A 20,778-nucleotide genomic window follows, 5' to 3' on the forward strand; every position below is an offset into this window, starting at 1 on the left:
GGCGGAAGAACAGGAGGTTGTAGAGGGTGACTCAAGATAGAACTTGTATAATCATCACTAGGTAAAAGATCAATATTGGGGTTAGTGAAAAAAGGTGACTGAGTAGGAGAAATGGATTCAAAGGAGGAGAACCGAGAAAACATGTGATGCTCCCAGAAGATAACATGATGAAATATACGAATACGTTTAGAGAGAGGATCCCAACAACGATAACCCTTGTGTTCAGTGTCATAACCAAGGAAACAACACATACGAGCCCGAAGTTCAAGTTTACTATGTTCATGAGGCTGAAGAAGAACAAAACAGACACAACCAAAAACTCGAAGAGAACTGTAATATGGAGAGGTATGATAAAGACGCTTAAAGAGAGTAACATTACCAAGAACAGAAGAAAGAAGTCTATTGATAACATAAACAGCCGTAAGAATAACTTCACCCCAAGTACGTTTAGGACACGAAGAAGAAAGAAGCATTACACGAATAGAGTCAAGAATGTGAGGGTGTTTGTGTTCAGCTAGTCCATTTTGTTTAGACCTACCAGGACAAGAAAACTCAGACAAAGTATCATGTTCTGTAAGAAAGGTAAAAAGATTGGAATAATGGTATACCATAGCATTATCGTGTCGAAAAACCTTAATGACTTTGAAAACTGAGTCTTAATCATAGTGGAAAAGTTAATATAAATCTGAGCTAACTCCTGACGATTAGTCATCAAATAAACCCAAGTATCGAGCTTCTCCCATAGAAGTGGTGCGAGCGGGGCCAAAAAAATCAGAGTGGATAAGATAAAAAAGAGAGCAAGCAAGGGAGGAATTACTGTGAAAAGATAAAATAAGTTGTTTGGCAGTTTGACAAGAAATGCAATCAAAAGACTTATTAGGAATCTGACCCAAAACACCCTGAGACACAAGAGGACGCAATTTTCTATGGAGTTGTGGGCAAGACGTTGATGCCATGAGTGAAGGGTAGATGGAGAAAAAGTAGCACAAAGATTTAGCACAGGAAGAATATGAAGATTCTTGAGTTCAAACAATCTTCTGACCATACATCCAGTCCCGATGATTTGTCTCGTCCGACGATCCTATACACGACAACCAGAAATAAAAAAAGTGACATCAAAACCCAGATCAACAAGTTGATAAATAGAAATAAGATTAAAGTTCAATTTGGGAATATAATAAGTATCAGGGAGATTGAGAGTCGACTGGGAAATAGAACCCTTGTGTGTTGCGTGCAAGAGGGAATTATTAGCAGTATTGACAAAAAGGTGCATTTGTAGTGGTAGACAGAGACAAAAAAATTACACAATGGAGACATGTGATTAAAGCAACTCGAGTCAAAATACCATTTAGAATTATCCGGAGGAGTCGAAAAAGCAGCAGGAGTATTACCAGAAAGGGAGAGAAGATGCTTAAGAAGAAACGCAATATCAGAGAGAGAGAGAGACGAAAGACGGGTTAAGAGGAGCAGAGGTGGTAGATTCAGTAGCAGCAGAAACAGCAGAAGCAGACACATTTTTGGAGAAGTTGGGATGAGAATGATACTCGAGGTGACTAGGATGTGGTGGGCGAGTAGGACAGGCAGTAATAAAATGTCCCGAGAGCTTGCAATAATGGCAGAACACTTGTGAACAATTGTAGCTAATGTGACCTTTCTATTGACATTTGGGACATTCAACAGAAAGACAGTTTGAGAAGAGGTGCCCAGAACGGTTACAGTTTTGACAGAATTTACCCTTTCTGCCTGTGATAGCAAAAATATCTGACTTATCCATAATAGTAGAGATAAAGATCAAAGAGAGGAGAGGAAAACTGCAAATTCAGGGCAGAAAACAAAAAACGGAGGGCAGAATCGAAAAGAGCTCACAAAAAACCTTAGAAAAGGTCCCACTTATCTGCTACATCAGCGCCACATCAACAGCCACATCAGCAGATGAATGACAGGTGGCTCGTCTGAGTGGAGGGAGAAGACACGCTGGTGAGTGAGCAAGAACGCGGGTCAACCAGCGGATCGGGCCGAGTCGAGCGCGGGTTGCTGGGAGGCTTGGGCCGGGTCGTGTGCGGGTTGCTGGGAGGCTTGGCGTTGCAACACGTGGAGGCTTCTGGACCGTGCGATTGTCACCAAGATCCAACGGATGTTGAAGCATCTGGAGATGAGAAACAATGGAGGCAGGCAGCGAGGTTGCGGTGGTGCGTGAGGGCGCGTCCACCAGAGGCAGGCGGCGATTCTGGCAGCGTTGGAATCTTGACGAAGAGACGAACACGATGGGGGCGGCGGTGACGAACCAAAGCGTCGGAAAAAGATCGAAAAATAAAGGCAAAAAAGCACTGTCAAAAGAGAAAAATAAGGGGACTTTTGAATGTATTTGCATTAAAAAAAAAAGAACCTAAACTCTAATACCATGTTAGAAACAAGAGAGAAATCTAAAAGAAGTGTTTTGTGTATTATTCAGTGTGTAGAAAAGTACAATGTACATTGGGTATATATAGGTACTAGAAGAATCAGAGTAATAAAAATATTTAACCTTATCATTAATATAAAGATGTGCTATATATAAATGATACTAATTGATCTAATATTGATTCTAATATATTCTCTAACACTTATTACGCTAAAACCATACTTTCTAATTAGTTAGAGTGAATATATATTTTCAATCTAATTGTTGATTTGAACCCATCTGTTGTTATATAAAAATAGAAAAAAAAAATTAGACTTGCTATTCTATTTTTTTGGAATTAAACTATTTCTCAGACCTTGTAGCAAATTGCCCAATTTGCATTTGCAAGTTTAGAGATGACCATTTTGGGGCTACTTCTCCTGAGTTGGTAGCCAAGCCCATTTCGGCTAAGCCACATGCAAAATAAAATTGCGCATTTTAGGCCAACTTTTATTTATTTTAATTAAAAAAAAAACGTTTTACTTGTTATAAGCTGTGAAAACCATATATGCACTGCAATTAAAAATGGTAGATATGGTGTTTCAAATGTATTGTAGCATCGCCGAACGAGTCTAAATTAAGATATAAAAGTATAAAAGAATAAAAAAATTGTTCTGCATAGAACCAAGACATGAGATAATAATAAAGATTTCAGTCGTTTAGAGTACAATTAATTTGTCAAAATATTCTTCTAAAGAATGAAAATTTATATGTAGATCAGATTAATGAAAAGTGAGCGATGCAAAATAATAGTCATAATTACTGCGCTTTTTCCACATCAAGAACAGAACATTTGGCATTTTGAACACATTAGTTACTCACACTCCTTACAAGAGCCCTGTAACAAGAGATCTATATTAAAAATTATTATACCAGCTGTATGTCAAAAATCATCCATTAAATTAATCATAAGTATAAAATATATTAGAATATAAAATATATATTATAAATAAATTAAATAATACATATATTTATATATAAATATATAATAACTTAATTGGTGACTGATTTTTGATATGTAAATAATGTCTTTGATTTTGTATTATGTGTTGAATGTTTGTAATAAGAATTAATCTCTACATATAAGTTATTTAACGAAACAAGTTATTTACGCTCAACATTTTTGCTGCACGTTTTTCTTCTTCTTCATTACCCTTATACTTTGTCTTCTTTTTTTCTCCTTCTTTTTTATTATTTTTCTCTTTCGTGATTATCATCATCTCATCTCCTCCTCTTCCTCCTCCTCCTCCTCCTTTTTTCATTGGACTTTTTTCTCCTCCTTCTTTTTCCTCCTCCTCCATCATCTTCATCATCATCGTTATAGTCATCGTCATCTTCTTCTTATATGCATCATCGTTATTGTTATCGTCATTATTGTTATTATTATCGTAAAATTTTTGCAATATTAATGACGTTGCCTGATCCAAAATTTTTGTCATAGAATTTTCTTAATTTTCTTCTTGTTTTACTCTCTTAACAAGAATAAAAACAAAAAAATTAAATAAAGAAGAAGAAACACATGCTGCAAAATTACTTGGAAGAAGATGAATATACATTCATTCAACTAAAAGAAAGAAATAAGAAAAAGAAGAAAAAAAATATAGCATTAAAGAAAATATTTCGATGTATTTGTAGTAAATTTCAATGTAAAACTAAGACATTTTTATGTATTGTTAAGAAATTTCGGTGTATTTGTCTAATAAGTTCTGCATAATTTAAAACTCTTCCTCTTTTTCATCATCATCTTTTTTTCTTATTTATCTTTTCCTTCTTATTTTACCTTCTCAAGTTTCTTCTTGTTTTACTCTCTTAAAAAGAATAAAAAAAATCAAACAAAGGAAAAGAAAAAACACATAATGCTGCAAAATTACTTGAAAGAGTCATTCATTCAACTAAAAGAAAGAAAGGAATAAGAAAAAAAGAAGAAAAAAATGTAGCATTAAAGAAAATATTTCTGGGTATTTGTAGCAAATTTCAGTATAAAACTAAGACATTTATGTGTATTGTTAAGAATTTTCGATATATTTGTACTGATAAGTTTCGCATAATTTAAAACTCTTCCTCCTTCTTCTCTTCATCTTTTGCTGCTGCTTCTTCTTCTTTTCATCATCATCGTCATATTTTTTTTTTATTTTTCTTTTCCTTCTTGTTTTACCTTCTCAAGTTTCTTCTTATTTTACTCTCTTAATAAAAATAAAAACAAAAAATCAAACAAAGAAGAAGAAGAAACATATAATGTTACAAAATTATTTGGAAGAAGATAAATCTACATTCATTCAACTAAAAGAAAGAAAGAAAAAAAAATATAGTATTAAAAAAAATATTTTTGTGTATTTTTAGTAAATTTTGGTGTAAAACTAAGGCATTTATGTACATTGTTAAGAATTTTTAGTATATTCTGATAAATTCTGCATAATTCAAAACTCTCCCTTTTCTTCTTCCTCATCTTCTACTGCTTCTTCTTCTTCTTCATCTTCTTCATCATCATCATTTTGTTCTTCTTTTTTTCCTTAGAGAAAAGGACAAATCGATCATTGACTTTTTAGTTTGCAGATATTTAAGTCCCTAAAAATTTAAAAATACATTTAAGTCTCCGACCTCTTCGAATTTGGACACATTGATCCCTGGGTCTAATTTGTTCTATTTTAAAAACTCTTTTACGTGTGCATCCGTATTAACCAGGTCAGTATAACAGAAGTCACGTTTAATTTTTCCGTTGGGTCTGATAGATCCAAGTGAACATGAAGGATGAGGTGTTTAGGTTTTGAAAAGGTTATGAATTTAAATGTATTTTTAAATCTTTGGGAACTTAAATGTCTGCGGATCAAAAGGTCAAGAACCTATTTGTCCTTTTCTCCTTTTCTTATTTATCTTTTTCTTCTTGTTAAACCTTCTCAAGTTTCTTCTTATTTTACTCTCTTAACAAGAATAAAAAAAAATCAAACAAAGAAAAAGAAACACATAATGCTGCAAATTTACTTGGAAGAGGATGAATCTACATTCATTCAATTAAAAGAAAGAAAGAAATGAGAAAAAATACAGCATTAAAAAAATTATTTTTGTGTATTTGTAACAAATTTTGGCATAAAATTAAGACATTTATCTATATTGTTAAAAATTTTCGGTGTATTTGTACTGATGAGTTCTGCATAATTCAAAACTCTTCCTCTTAATTCGTCCTCCTCATCTTCTACTGCTTCTTCTACTTCATCTTCTTATTTTATTTTCTCATAATTCTTCTTGGGAGAAAAAAATTAAACAAAAAATAATAATACACAATATTACAAAATCAATAGAAAGAGGAAGAGGAAAATAAATGCAGCAACAATAGCAGCAATAAAAAGAACGACGAAGAGGATGAAATACACGAAGAAGGAGGAGGAGGAAGAGGAGAAGGAGCAACGCAGGATACAAATGTTGGAAGAGAAACGGCGTGATTTTACGCGTACATTATGTAAGTGAGTTTTGTTGGGTTAAGGTTAACTTGTTTGGACTTGTTTGTCAAAAATGCTTATATGGATAGCAGAACTATTATTTTAAATGCTAATTATTAATTATATAGTAAAAAGTAAAAATATACACTAATTTTTTTTAGATATTATTTTAATTTTATACTCACTTATATTAAAATTAATTATATTTTTTATTATTCATAATTATTAATATAAATGTAATTAAATATGTATAAATAAAAAAATCAAATATTTTTATTAATTACAATATAATTATTTTTTTATGATTATATGATATTTATTAATATTAGTTTTCAATAAATATATATAGTATATAACAATATAATAAATATAAATTAATTAGTTGGTTATTTAAATAAAAAATACTTACTTTAATATAAAAATAAAATTAAAAAAAAATTATTATGAAAAAATATTAGAATTTTATATACTTATTTAATAATAATAAAATTATAACTTGTTGATTATAATTTATTAAAATTTGATTATTTTTAAAATATTAGTGAAGATATATATATATTTTAAATTTTAATTTTAATTTTAATTTTTAATTATTTTATATTTTTTATTTATGAAAGATCAGTTTTGCTGATTCAACCAATAATTTATCGATAGAACTAATATATCAATAAACTAGTAGCCTGACGGGTTCGATTACCGATTTTGACAAGTATACTTGACAATATACTCCTTTGCTATCCGTTTTGCTATCCGTTTTTGTATTCTTAAATGGAAAGACTAGAATATATCAAGAATCTTGGTAGCAAGACACCCCAATAACAAAAGTATATTATGACTTAAAATGGATTTAAGAGGAAAAGAGACAAATGAAAGAAAAATTATTCTCACCTTTATTTTCACTAAACCACTATAAACAAAAGCATTGCAAAAAATTATGGAACACAAATTTATATGTTCTTTTCCCCCTCAGAATATTTGGGAAAATATTTTGATTTTTTAATCCTTTAAAATGTCAACAAAAGATTCAGTCCAAAATATTAATCAATAATAAATAACTCAAATTCCTGATAATTGATAAAACAAAAAAAGTAATAGCCACAAACCGCGAGCAAATTAAATCATCCAACATATAAGTCCACATGGAATTGGATTCTAATTTAGATGCAAATAAACATAATAACATAAGGACTAAACTAATAAGATATAAAATATATAAATCCACAAATACTAACTAAAGAGAAAATTATAAGATCTACTCAAACATGCACTTAAGCTTATGATCACTCAAACCATCCATCTTAAATCCAAACACAACTCAAATCTGATTTCATAAAGAAAGATCTACCTATGTAAAGAGCAGCCTAGTGGATAAGCATCCTGCGTTAACGCTGATTCCGGAAAAGGACCGCATCCGATTAGTGTAATGTACATAGTCTAATCTGATAATTACATCAGTGGTTGTTTCCATGGCTTGAACCAACAGTTCAACCATTGTTCTAAGGCTCTCCTTTGATAATTAGTATATGTAAAACTTGAATATTTTTTACTCAAAAAATACTATATGCACACAAAAAATTAACTATAAATCAGTCACTATGTATTTATATATAAATACATGTATTGTTTAACTCATTTTCAATATGTATTTTGTATCTCAATATGTATTCTACGAATGCCTAATGTAGTAGCTGATCTTTGGTATACACTTTGCATGATCGCTTATACATACTTGTATAGTTATCGATCAAATAATGTAATATCATGGCCCAACTCTTACACAGGACACCTAAACGGGCACAAAGCTAAATATATAGTAAAATATAAACCAAAACACTAATCCCTCTAAATCTAGTCACCAATGAGTACACGGAATCAATTCCAAAGGGAGATCGCAATATCTAACTATAGTAAGATCACCAAAGATAACTCTTCTTTGCAGTTGCTGAAATTCGAAATCAATAACATCAACGGGGAAGGCAATTTCGATGCATCTAGGAGATAACATGAAAAAAGAAAGAAACCGCCAAGGATGAGAATGAGTCTCAGTAGACTTTGCAGATAGCTTTAAAAATAAATTTAGCAGGTTATTTGTTGAAGCGGATGGCTTTGCAAAGCCTTCCGTTTCGGCTATGGTTAATTTAGAACTTAGAAGAGCTGCTAAATAAATACATATAGAGTATCAACGATCCATACACAAGTGAATAATCCATTTTATATTTCTTTCCATGATTTAAATTTATTGGACTCTCCATTTTAGCACTGTGATACCTCCTCAGCCACCCACGGGAAAGATTGAATGCAAGTTATAAGATAATAATTACCTTTGTAATATTGCATTCTAGCAACCAAATTAAGAGGCCTCGTTTCGAATAAATTTCACAAACTTCGACTTCATCTCTGCTGGAATTCGAATCGGCCGATAGTTTTTGTCAAGCCAAACAGCCGTAGCCTTAGCCTCCAAAATAGGCTGCAATCAAATAAATCAAATATGATTAAAAATATGCACCATGTAGATAAAATATAAATTGTAAGTGATGAAGATAAACCTCTTGGTTTGGAAGCTTAATGATGAAGTGATCGAAGTATAACCGTGCTGCTGAAGATCCAGAAATCCTAACCTTCACTACAAATTTATCCCCACTCTGTTTGCATGTTCTAAGCATGAGTATAATAATATTGGTGACAGAACAATCATGACTTCGCACTATGTATCTTAACAAAGAGAATGGCAAACAAAATCTCAGAGCCTCACTCTTAGTGGTGCAAGGAATTTTATTGATAACTCTGATAATGCCAATGCATCGCCGGTACGAGCTACAGCATCACAATTAATACCAATGCTTTCCAAGAGTTCATGACGAGCTTATGAAGATATCATAGACAAGGATTAGTTTATGCATTTCAAATACAAAATATTACTTCTATTTTCTGTGGAAATTATACAGCTTCCAACCCCTGATTTCAGAAATGGAACAATCTAAAATATCCTAGAGATCTGAAAACACTTTCAGCATATTCAAGATAACAAAACTACTACGCGTACAAGTTGAATCTCTTAAAAGGAAGAAAAATAAACTACTGACATGAATAGCATTAGATTGCATCTAAATTAGAATACACAGATTAGAGATGATGGTATGCTTATGTAGAAATCACTCCTAATCACTCATAATTCCAACGAAATTTATTTTCTAAAAGTATATGCACCGAGGCAAATGATTATTCCAAAAATGAAAAATCAACCTTATGAATTACCAAAGAATCATTTGCACAATGAGGCTAAGCTAATGCATGCCGAGTACCTTTTTTATTTTTATTTCTTTTTTTCCTATTGCCTTGTACTTGCTTGGCTATTTGGATTTAAGCTTTTTCATACTTTCAAAAAAAATTGTGTTCTTTTGGAGTTATAAGCACTTCAAAATTGAAATCTACATTCATATATTACAAGATATACATATAAAGAAGCAAAGTGAAAACATTGAAGCAACAGAAATAATCCAGATTACTGGAAACTTAGATTTGTCAATTTATGAAATCTCACCGTGTTGGCAATAACTTGAATAGACTGCATTGTTGACCACACCATATTGATCCAACTCATAATCACGGACTTTCATTTCAACTTCACAGAATTCACTCATTCTGCAACATGAAGAAAGTTAAATGAGTTAAATGAGTAGACGAGCTAGTTAAATAATAAAAAAAATATTTATATTTTAAGAACAATATTATATGATGTCACTCGAAGATTGAACATAAAATTGATTGCCATTTCCACAAGAGAGTTTTCAAATATACAGAAGCAAATGATAGCTATTCTACATATTCATTCATGGTCCTCAAATTATGAAAGATAGATATTGGAGAATTTCTCAAAGATTATTTACCTTTGATGGGCCAAGGGCGTGCCTATTTCTTTTGGGAGCAAACTTATCACTGTCGTCATCTTGTGGAATCAAATTTCGACATAAAAAATACTATGTATACACTACAAGTTAGCCACCATATATTTGTGTACAAAAACATGCTCTGATTAATTCGTTTTTCATATGTATTTTGTATTTCAGCATTGGGTGACTGATGGGTGGCTGAGTTTTAGTGGACACTAACATAATTCATGTATTATTACATCGGAAGTTGTCTGTTAAATTACAAACTAAACATTACCGCGCAAGCAATAAGATACCATTTTTTTTATTTCTTCTAAGAAATTTAGCTAGCGAAACAAATAACACTCCATCTAATCAAACACCTTTCACTTAAAATAACAACAAAAGAATCCATCAGGAACTCACCCAAAAAATAAAGAATAAAGCTTGAATGCAAGGCATATACTATGGCAAGGCAATAAGATTAGGGAAATGTGTTTGCGACACATCAATTAACAACTTAAAATCCAATATTTAACGTCTTAATGAAAATTAACAACAAAGAAGCACTAAGGAATAGATGAAGTACCCTTTGCCCCCTCTGAGATCGAAGAGCGGTGAGGAGGCGCTGGCGCTAGCAGGAAGAAGTGATTGGAGTGCCGGCAGATTGAAGCGCCGGCGGGGAATGATGAGATGAAACGGCGTAGTGTTGAGGGAGCGTAGAGAAGAGAGCGGCATGTGGTAAGAGTACGGAGAAAATGAAATTGAGTGCAGCATTTTGCGGATGATTGTGAGGGCGTTACAACTAAAGCAACATCCCTCTCAGCCTTTAAACATTTCAACTACTTTTCTTTTCTTTTTATTTTATTTCTATTGGTATACTAAAAACAACGATCACTCCTCAACAAAAAAGATGCACAGCATCGATCGCCATATTTATTTCTCATCTGCCGCTCACAATGTTCCTCATTCTATTTTTCATATTTGTTTCAACTAATCTATTTGTACCCTTCATTTATATTCGCGGACTCGCCCTAAATATTAAATCGGTACCCAATATTCTTGTGCTAATAAAATAGTACCTAAAAAAAATTAAAATTTAACAAGCATGTTTTAAATTCATCAGAAGAATGGGACAAATTAATGAGAGATAAGAGAGGGAGAGCAAGAGAGGTGGAAAAACATGGGGTAGGAAAACACTTAGTGGGAAAGAACTAGGCAAACAACCAAACATGATCAGGATTTTAGGTGTTTTAAGGGTTACTTAAAACGGTGATTTGAGATTGAATGTAAGGTCTAGATTCCTTTTGGAATAGCGTCCGATTTGTACGAATATCGAAATATGCCATTTGAGTTCCTCGTGAGAAAGTGGGGGTAGTACTTACAAAAAATTCCGATACTTAAGTTAGCAAGACCTTTAAATAGGTTTTTAGTAGATTGAGACTTGAATATACCTAAGGGGTGTTAGTATATTTATAGTAGAAATATAACCATCTTTTTCGAATAATTCCACTTTCATTGGTGGACAGTCGTTCCTTTTATCTTGAGAGTTTGTTGGAGTCTATTTTTTAGGAGAGACAGAGATAATAGGAGAGATTCGAGAAGATAGTTACTTATGTAAATAAGTGGAATTGAACCCTTTTGTCGCTTCCGAAGGTCAAGTGAGTGGAAGAGGTCACCCTTGATGGGCCTTTATCCTTAATGGGTCTGACTGTGTTGTGGACCAGGGTATGAACAGTACCCCTACTTGAGTCCGAACTTTTATGAGGTCGGTCTCAAGCATTTGCGGTTCCAATTTCTTTCGTCGGATACGCCGTATTCAAGAGGTCGAATACTCGACGTGTTTCAAATTTTTGAAATGATACCATTTAATGGCGTGGAGAACGTTACGCGGTCAATTTTTTGGGAGTTCGCGCATGGCTTTTAAAGAGAGACGTGAAATGTCTTTTTTCCCATTGTCTCTTTATAAAAATTTCGCACCTTCTTTCTTCTCCCTTTTTCCGTTTTTGAAAAATGCTCACCTTGCTTCGTTTTCTTCATCAAAAGAAAAGAAACCCTTCATTCTTCTTGCTTTGTTCTTTGCTTTATACAACATTCTAGATTGAGATTTCTTTATCTTGAACTCTTTGAAAGATCTCACTTTGCTTTTTCGGAGAGGAATATTCATGTTTCTTGCTGTTTGACGTATCTCTTTACTTCTGTATTTCATCGAGGTTGGTGTTTTTACCCATTTTTGTTCTATTACAACTGCTCTGGATACTTGTATTTGCTTTAGTATTGCCACTTCTTGTTTGTTCTTGAAAACTGTTCGCTGCTTGGGATTTGTTGCTACGGACTTTGATATGATTGCATTGTCCCCAAATGGTGTCGCTTTTTCTTGGTTCGAAGCGACGCCATTTCTATGTTCGGAATTCGATGATGATTCGTTGTGTTTCTAAGATTTTATGAGAACTGTAGTTAATTTTTGGTGTTGTTAATGATGACCCGACTTCTTATGATTATTGTCTGATTTGTTGTAACAATTTTTCTTTGTGTGTTGCATTTGTAAGTATAGCCTTTATGTCTCACTCTATAATTCACAACATGTCGACCAAAGTTCTCTCTCACTTAATCTGGGTAGATATTTCTGTTCTTACACATGTCCTTGTTATCGATAGAGAGTGAGCCAAAAACTTCCGTAGGCACCATAGGTTGTGTGAAAATCAGGAAGATGAGCGGAACTATGAGATAGTGGTGGCTGATCCTAAGAAGAGGGTATGTTTTCTCCCATTGGATAGGTCGAAACGCCCTTTTTTTTACGCCTATGATTACTTTTTCACTAAGCTAGATGTTGGGTTTCCTTTTTTCAACTTTGAGATTAATGTCTTCTGGACTTGCAACGTTGCTCCTACCCAACTACACCCTAAATCATGGGCTTTTCTAAAAATATACCAGCTCCTTTGTCGGAAATTGGATGTCCGATCTTTCTTGAAAGTGTTTTTCTATCTCTTTGTGTTGACCAAACATTTTAGTTCTTCTGAAAAATTAGGTTGGATTTCTTTCCAAGCTATCCAGGAAAGGAAAATTTTATCTATTTTTGACGAGTCCTTTCACAATTTTAAAAATTATTTTTTCAAAGTCCGAGCTGTTGAGGATGCCCAACCTTTATTCCTTGATGAGAACGATGAACCATGTTTTCCGTTGTATTGGGAAGAGAAACCAGTAATAGCCAAGTATAATATAGATGATTTAGATGAGTTCGAGAAGAGTGTAATTGTCTTGTTTCAAGAGTGTTGGGACCAGGCCCCTTATTTGGACACCAAAGAATTCTTAGGAGATCTCAGTCAACTCCAGTCCGAACTAGGTAGCCCTCCTTTCTTTTACTTATAAATTTTTGTTGTAGAATTGTGTTGGTGGCTAATGTGTCTTTATTTGCAGAAAAAATGGCTCCTAAGTCGGCTGCCATGAAGACACTTTGGACCACCAGAAAGAATGTTGTGACTTGGGGTATACAACTAAAAGAAACTGGTGACGCTGCTGCCCGGTCTTCTCCTTCGAAGTCAGAGTCGGGTGCATCAGCTTTGCGAAAGGTTATACTCGTCCCTGTGTTTCGGCCAATTCTCCCTTCATTCACTTTTCCTACGACATTCACCTAATTCAAATATTACGGACAAAAATAATACTTTACTCGAATATAAAACTAAATCCTTATTTTCACGCAACATGATTGGACATATAATGACAATTTGTTGTTTTATTTATATTGGAAATTTGCAACTCTTGGTATAGGCAAACGGCACAATGCAAGGAATCTTCAACTTCTAAAACCATATATGTATATAATAATGCTAAGGAAGAACTTACACTTCTCTAAAACTTGGAATAACATAAACTTGTGATTGCAAATAAAAGAGCGAACTATGGGTAGGAATAATGTACCTTATGCACTACTAGTAATATTGATGATCGGAGTGATTATTTGTTCTACCGTTGCTGACTTTTCTGACGCTATTCGTCAACGACCTCGGCCTAAGCAACCACAACCTTGGCTTCCAACTTATCATGATGTGTCTGATATGAATGTGTGTTTCAGAAACTGTTATAAACACTATGAGAAAAACGAAAAAGGGAAGATGAACTGCTATGATAAATGCTTTGAACTAAAACAGTGTGTCAATTTTTGTGAAGTATTCTATAAGGACAACAAGAAAAAGCTCGATTCATGCAAAAAAGGCTGCAGGGTCTAACTAGTACCCTAGTAACGGTAGGTATATATAAGTTTATTGTGAATCTTTTGAGTTTATATTACCTTACATAAATATTTATTGGGTGGCATGTAGAATGTCTATGTTATGGTAGCTATGATAGCTAGCTACTATTTTTAAAAAGTGTTACTGTAATTAAAATAATATTTTTTTATTATTTAACAACGTTTTTTAATTTAAAAATAAAAGAAAAAATATTTTCGAGATGTAAAATAAATATGACTTTACTTCTATTAATAACTAGTATATCTTCCCTAATCTTATACATGATAATACATAAAATTATATAAAAAAATTTATTAAAAAATTCAATAAAATATATGTAATAATAATTATTATAAATATTTTACAAAGTTATAATTAAAATAAAACTAATATTAAAAATATTTAGTATTTGTCTTAACCAATTTGAGTTTGTTGAGTGATCATCTTACTCGTTTTGTAAAATCTAGTTAAATCGTAATTAATTAAATAATAAATTAAATAGGAGCGAATGCGGTTAGAAAATTTAGCAATCGAAATTTGATAATTTAAATATGATATTTGGACTCAGTGAATTTTTCTGAGTCAGAAAACATAGTTTTCTGCGTAAAAATGCGCACTGAAAATTTGACCGGCAATACCGGCTACGATCTGTCTGGTACTGTGGCTGAGAAAATTAATTAGAAGTGAATAATTTTCAGAAATAAGAATTTATAATTTGGGAAGCTAGAAATATTTAAAATACGACTTAAAACTCTAATCTTAAAGGTTTTGGTCCAAAGTTGAGCCAACGAACTAAACCAAGTGAATCGGATCTAAGTGGGTCCAAGATCCAACATATATATAGCCTTATTAAGGCCATTCAGCAGCCACAACCACCATTTTCATGAGAAACAAATGGAAGAGAGGTGAGAGGTGAGGGTTCCAACTTCAATTTCAATCTTCAAACCACCATAACTTGGGCTACGGAGCTCCTATTGACGAGCAATTTGCGACCATGCGTCGCTCTTCTCCTCCTCTTCGAGTCTATCTAAGTTTTGTGGTGAGTATTTGACTCTCCTCTGTCCAGTTTTGTTTTTCCTCTTGTATTTCGAATTTGGTTTGGGTTTTGAAAAATCTTGTGATTTTGGTTGTTTAGGGGTGCTTTAGTATGAGCTATTGGCGAGTTCTATCAACCAATTTCGTGGGTTATGGTAAGAAACCCCCTAATCCTTGTGATTTATCAATTTTATGAACCCTATGTTGATTATAAGTGTGAAAATTGATTATGTTAGAATATTGGGTGATTTTAGTGCACAATTGGAAGATTGATATTGCTTGTGGGGCCTTGGTGAGGTTTGGAGTTAAGGGTTAGTGAAGACTTCCAAGAAGAAGCTCAATTATTTTGGCTACAAGAGGTACGGTTTAAGTTTCATTTAAGTACCATGTGGTGTGATGAGAATTCCTAGGCTAGATGTCCCTAAGATTAAGTTTGGATTGTGTAAATGGTTGGTACTAATATGCATAGTTGGTATGTAATGTGAATTAATGATTGGGTTTAGAATTGTGTCAAGTTGTAAGTTTGGTGTGTTGAGAATTTGATGAATTGGATAATGAATATTGGTTTGTGGAATATACATTTAAATTGTGAATTTGGACCGGAGGCCGTGAATCTTAGGCCGGAGTCCGGAAAGAGGTATGGAAGATAAGTTGATGTGTGTATTGTGTGATGGTATAAGAGATTGGATGGATTTTAGATATTGAATGTGTGAATAATTGGTTTGATTATTAAATAATAAGATTTGAGGAATTGAGGTGTGGAATTTGATAGTTTTAGGTTAAATTGTGTAGATGAGGTACGTTTGGTTTTGGTTGAGTGTAATTATGTGGATGTGGTTGAGTTGTGGTCATTTGGATGAGAGGAAATGAATTTGGCTTGTGAACATTGGAAAAATTGGTGATTTCTGTTTTTGGGTAAAAACTTATTTTTGACTAACTTTGGCAGTCCGTAACTCGGCCTCGGAGTTATGAATTCTTCAAAATTGAATTTTTATGAAAGTTCATTCAACAATCTTTTCAACGGTTTTGAAATGGTTGAAAAAGAAATTTTGTAGAAGAAGTTATGTGTGTCGGAAGGTTGGGGTTTGAAAATGTAATCCTGCAACTTTTTAACTTAGTAAAATTTCTGGTAAAAAGTACTCCGACGCGCACGCATGGCTGACGCGCACATGTCACTCATGATTTTTACTCTCTCACCCGTGCGCCTGTCCGACGCGTACACGTATTGATGCAGGTGCCCAATATAAAATCCAGAGGATTGCGCTGGTACTATGCTGGCTTTGTGCGAGGAGCACAAAATGCACCCACGCGTACGCGTGACTGACGCGCACGCATCGCGCTACCTCTCTGCTTCCCATGCCTGCGCATGGACGATGCTCACGCGTCACTTCCTTTTCTCCGCTTCCCACGCGTGCGCGTGGGCGATCCGCACGTGTGACCCTGTTTTCAGCAAAAGTTGATTTTTGAGTTTTTAAAGCCGAATTTCAGACTTCTAAACCTTCATTTTGAGTAATGATGATTGTATAAGTTGCTAAGGATAATGGTGGGAGTGCTGTGTATGCCATGAGCCGAAGGGCTATGTTTGTTAGTGAATTATGGCTGGTTGTGTATTCTGTTGTGAGCCGGATGGCTGTGATAAATATTGATTTATGGTGGAGTATGTATATGCATATGATTGAATGAGATAGAGGTGACGGGTAAAAGACGGCGGAATTGACCACTTGCTCCGGGTATATGATTAAGAAGTGTAGAGATGTTGAGAATGTATGGGAAATGAATTAATAAATTAATCATTATGAAGGAATATGAATAATAATGAGGATGAACTTGAATTTGATTGTGATTTGCCTCCGGATAAGACGCAGTGGTGTCATCCACTTGCTCCTGGTAAGAGGCAAGGTCCTCGAGTAAGATCTAGTGGTGTTATCCACTTGCTCCGGATATGAATTGTGAATGAATTAATGTATGAAAATAAATTGTAATCATTCTAATTATCTGCGGTTAAGGATTCGGATGAATATATGTTGTAAGGTTAAGTTTATGGGGTTTCATGTCAAAAATTGAGGTTGTTGCTAAGTCACTGGAGCTTCCGGCCACTGACGGAGCCGCTGCCAGGTTGATATGGAGCTGTGGCTGTCTCGTTTTGTTAATTCAGTGAGTATCTCAATTTTCGAAAGTTCTGCGTTAGTGTTCTGTTCTGTGTAATGATTTTAGGAGTTAGAATCCAGTATGCTTGTGCCATTTGGGGCTATTTCTACTTCTGAAAGAGAGCGACCAGAGCTGAGATTTTGATTGCCGGTGATTTCAGGTCGAGACGAAAGGAGTTGGTTAACGAGTTGGGTTGTGGTTTCAACTTGTCGAGGTAGGGGCTTTTTGTACAAACTAATTTTTTTTTAAATTGAAAATTGTTATAAATAGATATACTGTGCAAAATATATTTCTAGTGGTTATGTGAGTCTTATGAATTGTCTGATTTTATCTCGAATGAATATGGTTGCCTGTTGGATTGAAATAATGTCTGATTTTGATAAATTTGAGATTTTTGGATTGGTTGATTTGAATGATTTTTGATAATCTGAAAGTTGAGTTTTTGTTTTATTGAAAGCTTATTTGATCTTGAACCTGTTGGAAAGAGTTAATGATTGGTTTTGTTGGGACCCGGATAGGGTTGCAAAGTCCAAGTTTTAAGAGAGATACGGCCAAAATTTTTATAAAATATGAGACTTTATTTGAAACGGTATTTTAAAAAGAATGGATTATGCCTTGAACTGTATTATCGGTAAATGAATTAGTTTTGAATCCCTTTATTAAGAAAATTATTATATTTTGAATGTAAAATATTTTAGAAGAGAATCATGTTCTAAAGTCGATTTAAAGATGAAAACAATCAATTTTAGAATTTGATCAAATAAGCAAATTTGAAGAAGTTTTAATGGAGCTCGATTAACTAATTTTACTTTACAACATTTTAAGAAAAGGTTGAAGTATTTTCTAAAACTTTGATTTAGTGGGACTGAAACACTTTCCGAGCCTTTGGAAACCAATTTAAGAATGAAACTAAAAAATTGGTGTTTGGTTTAAATGATTTGGTTTTGGTTAAGTTAGTGGTTTTGAAATGGGTTCGGAATATTTGGATACATGACTTGGTTTCGGTTTAAATTCTACTTTTAATTATTCAAATCAAGAAGTTAAGGTTTCGGAGGTTTTCAATGAATTTAAGAAATGAGTTAGGTTATTCTTCCCTGAAATCTTGAGACGTCGCTGAAAAATTTTATGATCAAATCTTGATTGAGAAATGAATGAGTTAGAGTCTTTCAAAAAGATTTTGAATTTGGCATGGTTTTGTGATTGTTTGGAAGTGTTGGAAAGATGTGGAAAGTGACTCCGTTTTGAAAAGTGATTCTTGACAAGATGTGAATTGAATACGTTTGTTATTTAAAAGAAAATGGGTCAAGAATGAATTTGAAATAAGTATTGAGCCTGATTGATTATGGATGTCCTCAAGATTGATGAGTTATAGTTTGGTAGGCATAAGGGTCGGGTTCGTCCCGCTTATGCTGATATGAGATTTTTGATAAGTCGCTGGCACTGGGCAAAAATGGTGGTTTAATCCCGCTTGTCGAGGGTGCAGCGCCCGTGTAAGGACGGTGGTTTGATCCTGCTTACGGTGGAGGCAAGGACGGTGGTTTAATCCCACTTGCGTGTTCCGGGCAAGGACGGAGGTTTAGTCCCGCTTGTTTATGGGACCTACGGGTAAAGACGGTGGTTGGATCCTGCTTATCCGAGTCGGGTTTGGCAACGTAACCGACGCGTGAGCTCATGGCCAGTAGGACATGCATGCATCATATGTATTTATGTGACATTGATTGGGTGTGCATATTGTAATTGGTTTGCCTATGTGAATACTTATGTTAATTGCTAACTGCTATAATTGTTATAATTGCTATTGATTGTGTTTGAACTACTTTACTGTGATTGTGTTTGATTGGTTGGTTTGTGATGAATTGGTTGATGATTGAGTTGTTTGGGTCGGGGGCCGTGTTGGATTGGATGGGCTTGAGGCCGTGATTGATATATTGAGTTCTAGTTTTGTATAAAGTATCTGACTGATTCAGCATAGACTTAATAAATCTATGCTAAGAACGGGATGGTCATTTATACCGCGTAGGTAACTGCTTTCATGGTTGTAGTCTAGAAAAGTATGAAAAATTAAACTCTTACATCATAGACTTAATTGAACCTATGTTTGGGACATGTTGGTCAGTCATACTGTTTAGGAAAAACTTTTCAGATTTTACAAGAAAGAAAAAGAATTTTGTTTTAAATTATTTGAGAAATTTACCAAGTCTTCAAAAAGGGATTTCTGGATTTCGAATGTGTACCCAAGGTTTTTGGAAAGGCTCATAAGACAAGCAATGATCACTGTACTCTAAGAATAATTTTATTTTATTTATCTTGTTATAGCAATTTCTGTAATCCTATAGTGAGAACAAGTGATGACGACGTTCTCACTCCTTTACAGGTTATTCCTTTTCAGGATATGGACGACGAAGTTTCAGAAGAGTTATATTCATTTTTCTGTTTATTCGTTATTTTTGTATTATCTTAACTATTATTTTTTTCTCGCCTTTATCCTTATTAAGTTTGTAAGAGGGATAGGTATTTATGATATGTATGTTTGTAAGCTAGTGTTATATATATATATATATATATATATATATATATATATATATATATATATATATATATATATATATATATTAAGGTATTGTATCTGGTTTGTATGTACATGTATGTTTATGTTTTCACGAAAAAATGAAAAGGTTATGTGGTTTTTAAGTTTTAAACATGCTCATATTTTAGTATTAAATATCATAAGAGTCATCGTAAAATTCGAGCTATCAGAGTGGCGCAGCCGGAAGCGTGACATTTTAATAGTTATGGTGTTAAAGTATACCACTCTATCAAGCTTGCCAGCAATGTGCTTAGCGTGATCCAATTTATACATCTCACTCTTGTAACCTAACAGCTGCCCTCCATCTAAATACAATCTAATAAAATAAAATCACAAACACTGAACTCACATTTTACGTTAACTAAATTATTAAATAAAAAATATATTTAATTATTTGACTCTGCTTATAAATTTAATAATTCTTATTCTTCCCAACTAACTGAATTCTAAATTTTTCAAATCAAAATTTTTCTCATCCAACTTAACTTAATTAATTCTTTCACTAATTACCTTCTGAGTCACAACTTACTAATTATTCTAACTAAATTAACTAACAATTTACTTTGTTATACTAATTACCAAGCTATAGACAATAAACAATTACATAACAAATTTTAACTAATATAAAAAATAATTAACAATAAATCTAACTAACAAACAACCTGTAACTAAATTATTTTAATTAACATGTCAAGAGTTACGCTAACTAAACTAGAAAAAAACTAACTCTAAGTAAGTAAAAAATTTAATTCTAACTAAATTATTATTTACTAATCTGAAACTAAGAATGTTGTCTACAATAAATTTTACGTACGTCCAAAAAACAAGATAAAAGAAAAAGACAATAAATTTTTAAAAAAATTGTACAAAAATACAACAAACACAAATGATCCCACTAAATATATATAATATGCCAAACTCTAAAACTCTACATATAGAGTTCATAGAGATCGCCGGGTGCGGCTTGCAAACTCCCCCTAATTACCAATGAAATATAACATTAAAGCTTACACGGAACTAATTAACTTTATTGAAT

General features: G+C 33.3%; 1 protein-coding gene and 1 long non-coding RNA gene across 3 annotated transcripts; one reads left to right on the top strand and one right to left on the bottom strand.

The window, feature by feature from the left end:
- Window positions 1-7,449: 7,449 nt before the first annotated feature.
- Window positions 7,450-10,981, bottom strand: LOC112802652 (acyl-acyl carrier protein thioesterase TE3, chloroplastic). Of its 2 annotated transcripts, none has more exons than XM_025845965.3 (6): window positions 10,333-10,981; window positions 9,416-9,516; window positions 8,627-8,736; window positions 8,421-8,516; window positions 8,196-8,341; window positions 7,450-7,865 (listed from the first exon to the last, which is right to left on the bottom strand). In XM_025845965.3, the coding sequence occupies exons 1-5, from the start codon at window positions 10,518-10,520 to the stop codon at window positions 8,225-8,227; spliced, it is 612 nt and encodes a 203-aa protein (XP_025701750.1). In that variant the 5' UTR covers window positions 10,521-10,981; the 3' UTR covers window positions 7,450-7,865; window positions 8,196-8,224. The 2 variants fall into 2 exon arrangements, with proteins under 2 accessions (XP_025701750.1, XP_025701751.1); XM_025845966.3 differs by having other exon boundaries at window positions 9,762-10,981.
- Window positions 10,982-14,839: 3,858 nt separating this feature from the next.
- Window positions 14,840-15,599, top strand: LOC140184624 (uncharacterized). Its single transcript, XR_011881724.1, has 3 exons — window positions 14,840-15,011; window positions 15,108-15,162; window positions 15,262-15,599. It is a non-coding gene; the product is annotated as an uncharacterized lncRNA (long non-coding RNA).
- Window positions 15,600-20,778: the final 5,179 nt, after the last annotated feature.

This window comes from Arachis hypogaea, chromosome 5 (genome assembly GCF_003086295.3).
Source record: "Arachis hypogaea cultivar Tifrunner chromosome 5, arahy.Tifrunner.gnm2.J5K5, whole genome shotgun sequence".
Taxonomy (NCBI): domain Eukaryota; kingdom Viridiplantae; phylum Streptophyta; class Magnoliopsida; order Fabales; family Fabaceae; genus Arachis; species Arachis hypogaea.

Bases quoted from the DNA above. Each gene is read 5' to 3' on its own strand.
- LOC112802652 (XM_025845965.3), bottom strand. From the start codon at position 10,520: ATGCTGCACTCAATTTCATTTTCTCCGTACTCTTACCACATGCCGCTC. The intron at 9,517-10,332 runs GTACTTCATCTA...TTCATGTTGCAG, and splicing joins GATCTCAGAGGGGGCAAAGG to AATGAGTGAATTCTGTGAAG. The intron at 8,737-9,415 runs GTGAGATTTCAT...TATCTTCATAAG, and splicing joins TTCAAGTTATTGCCAACACG to CTCGTCATGAACTCTTGGAA.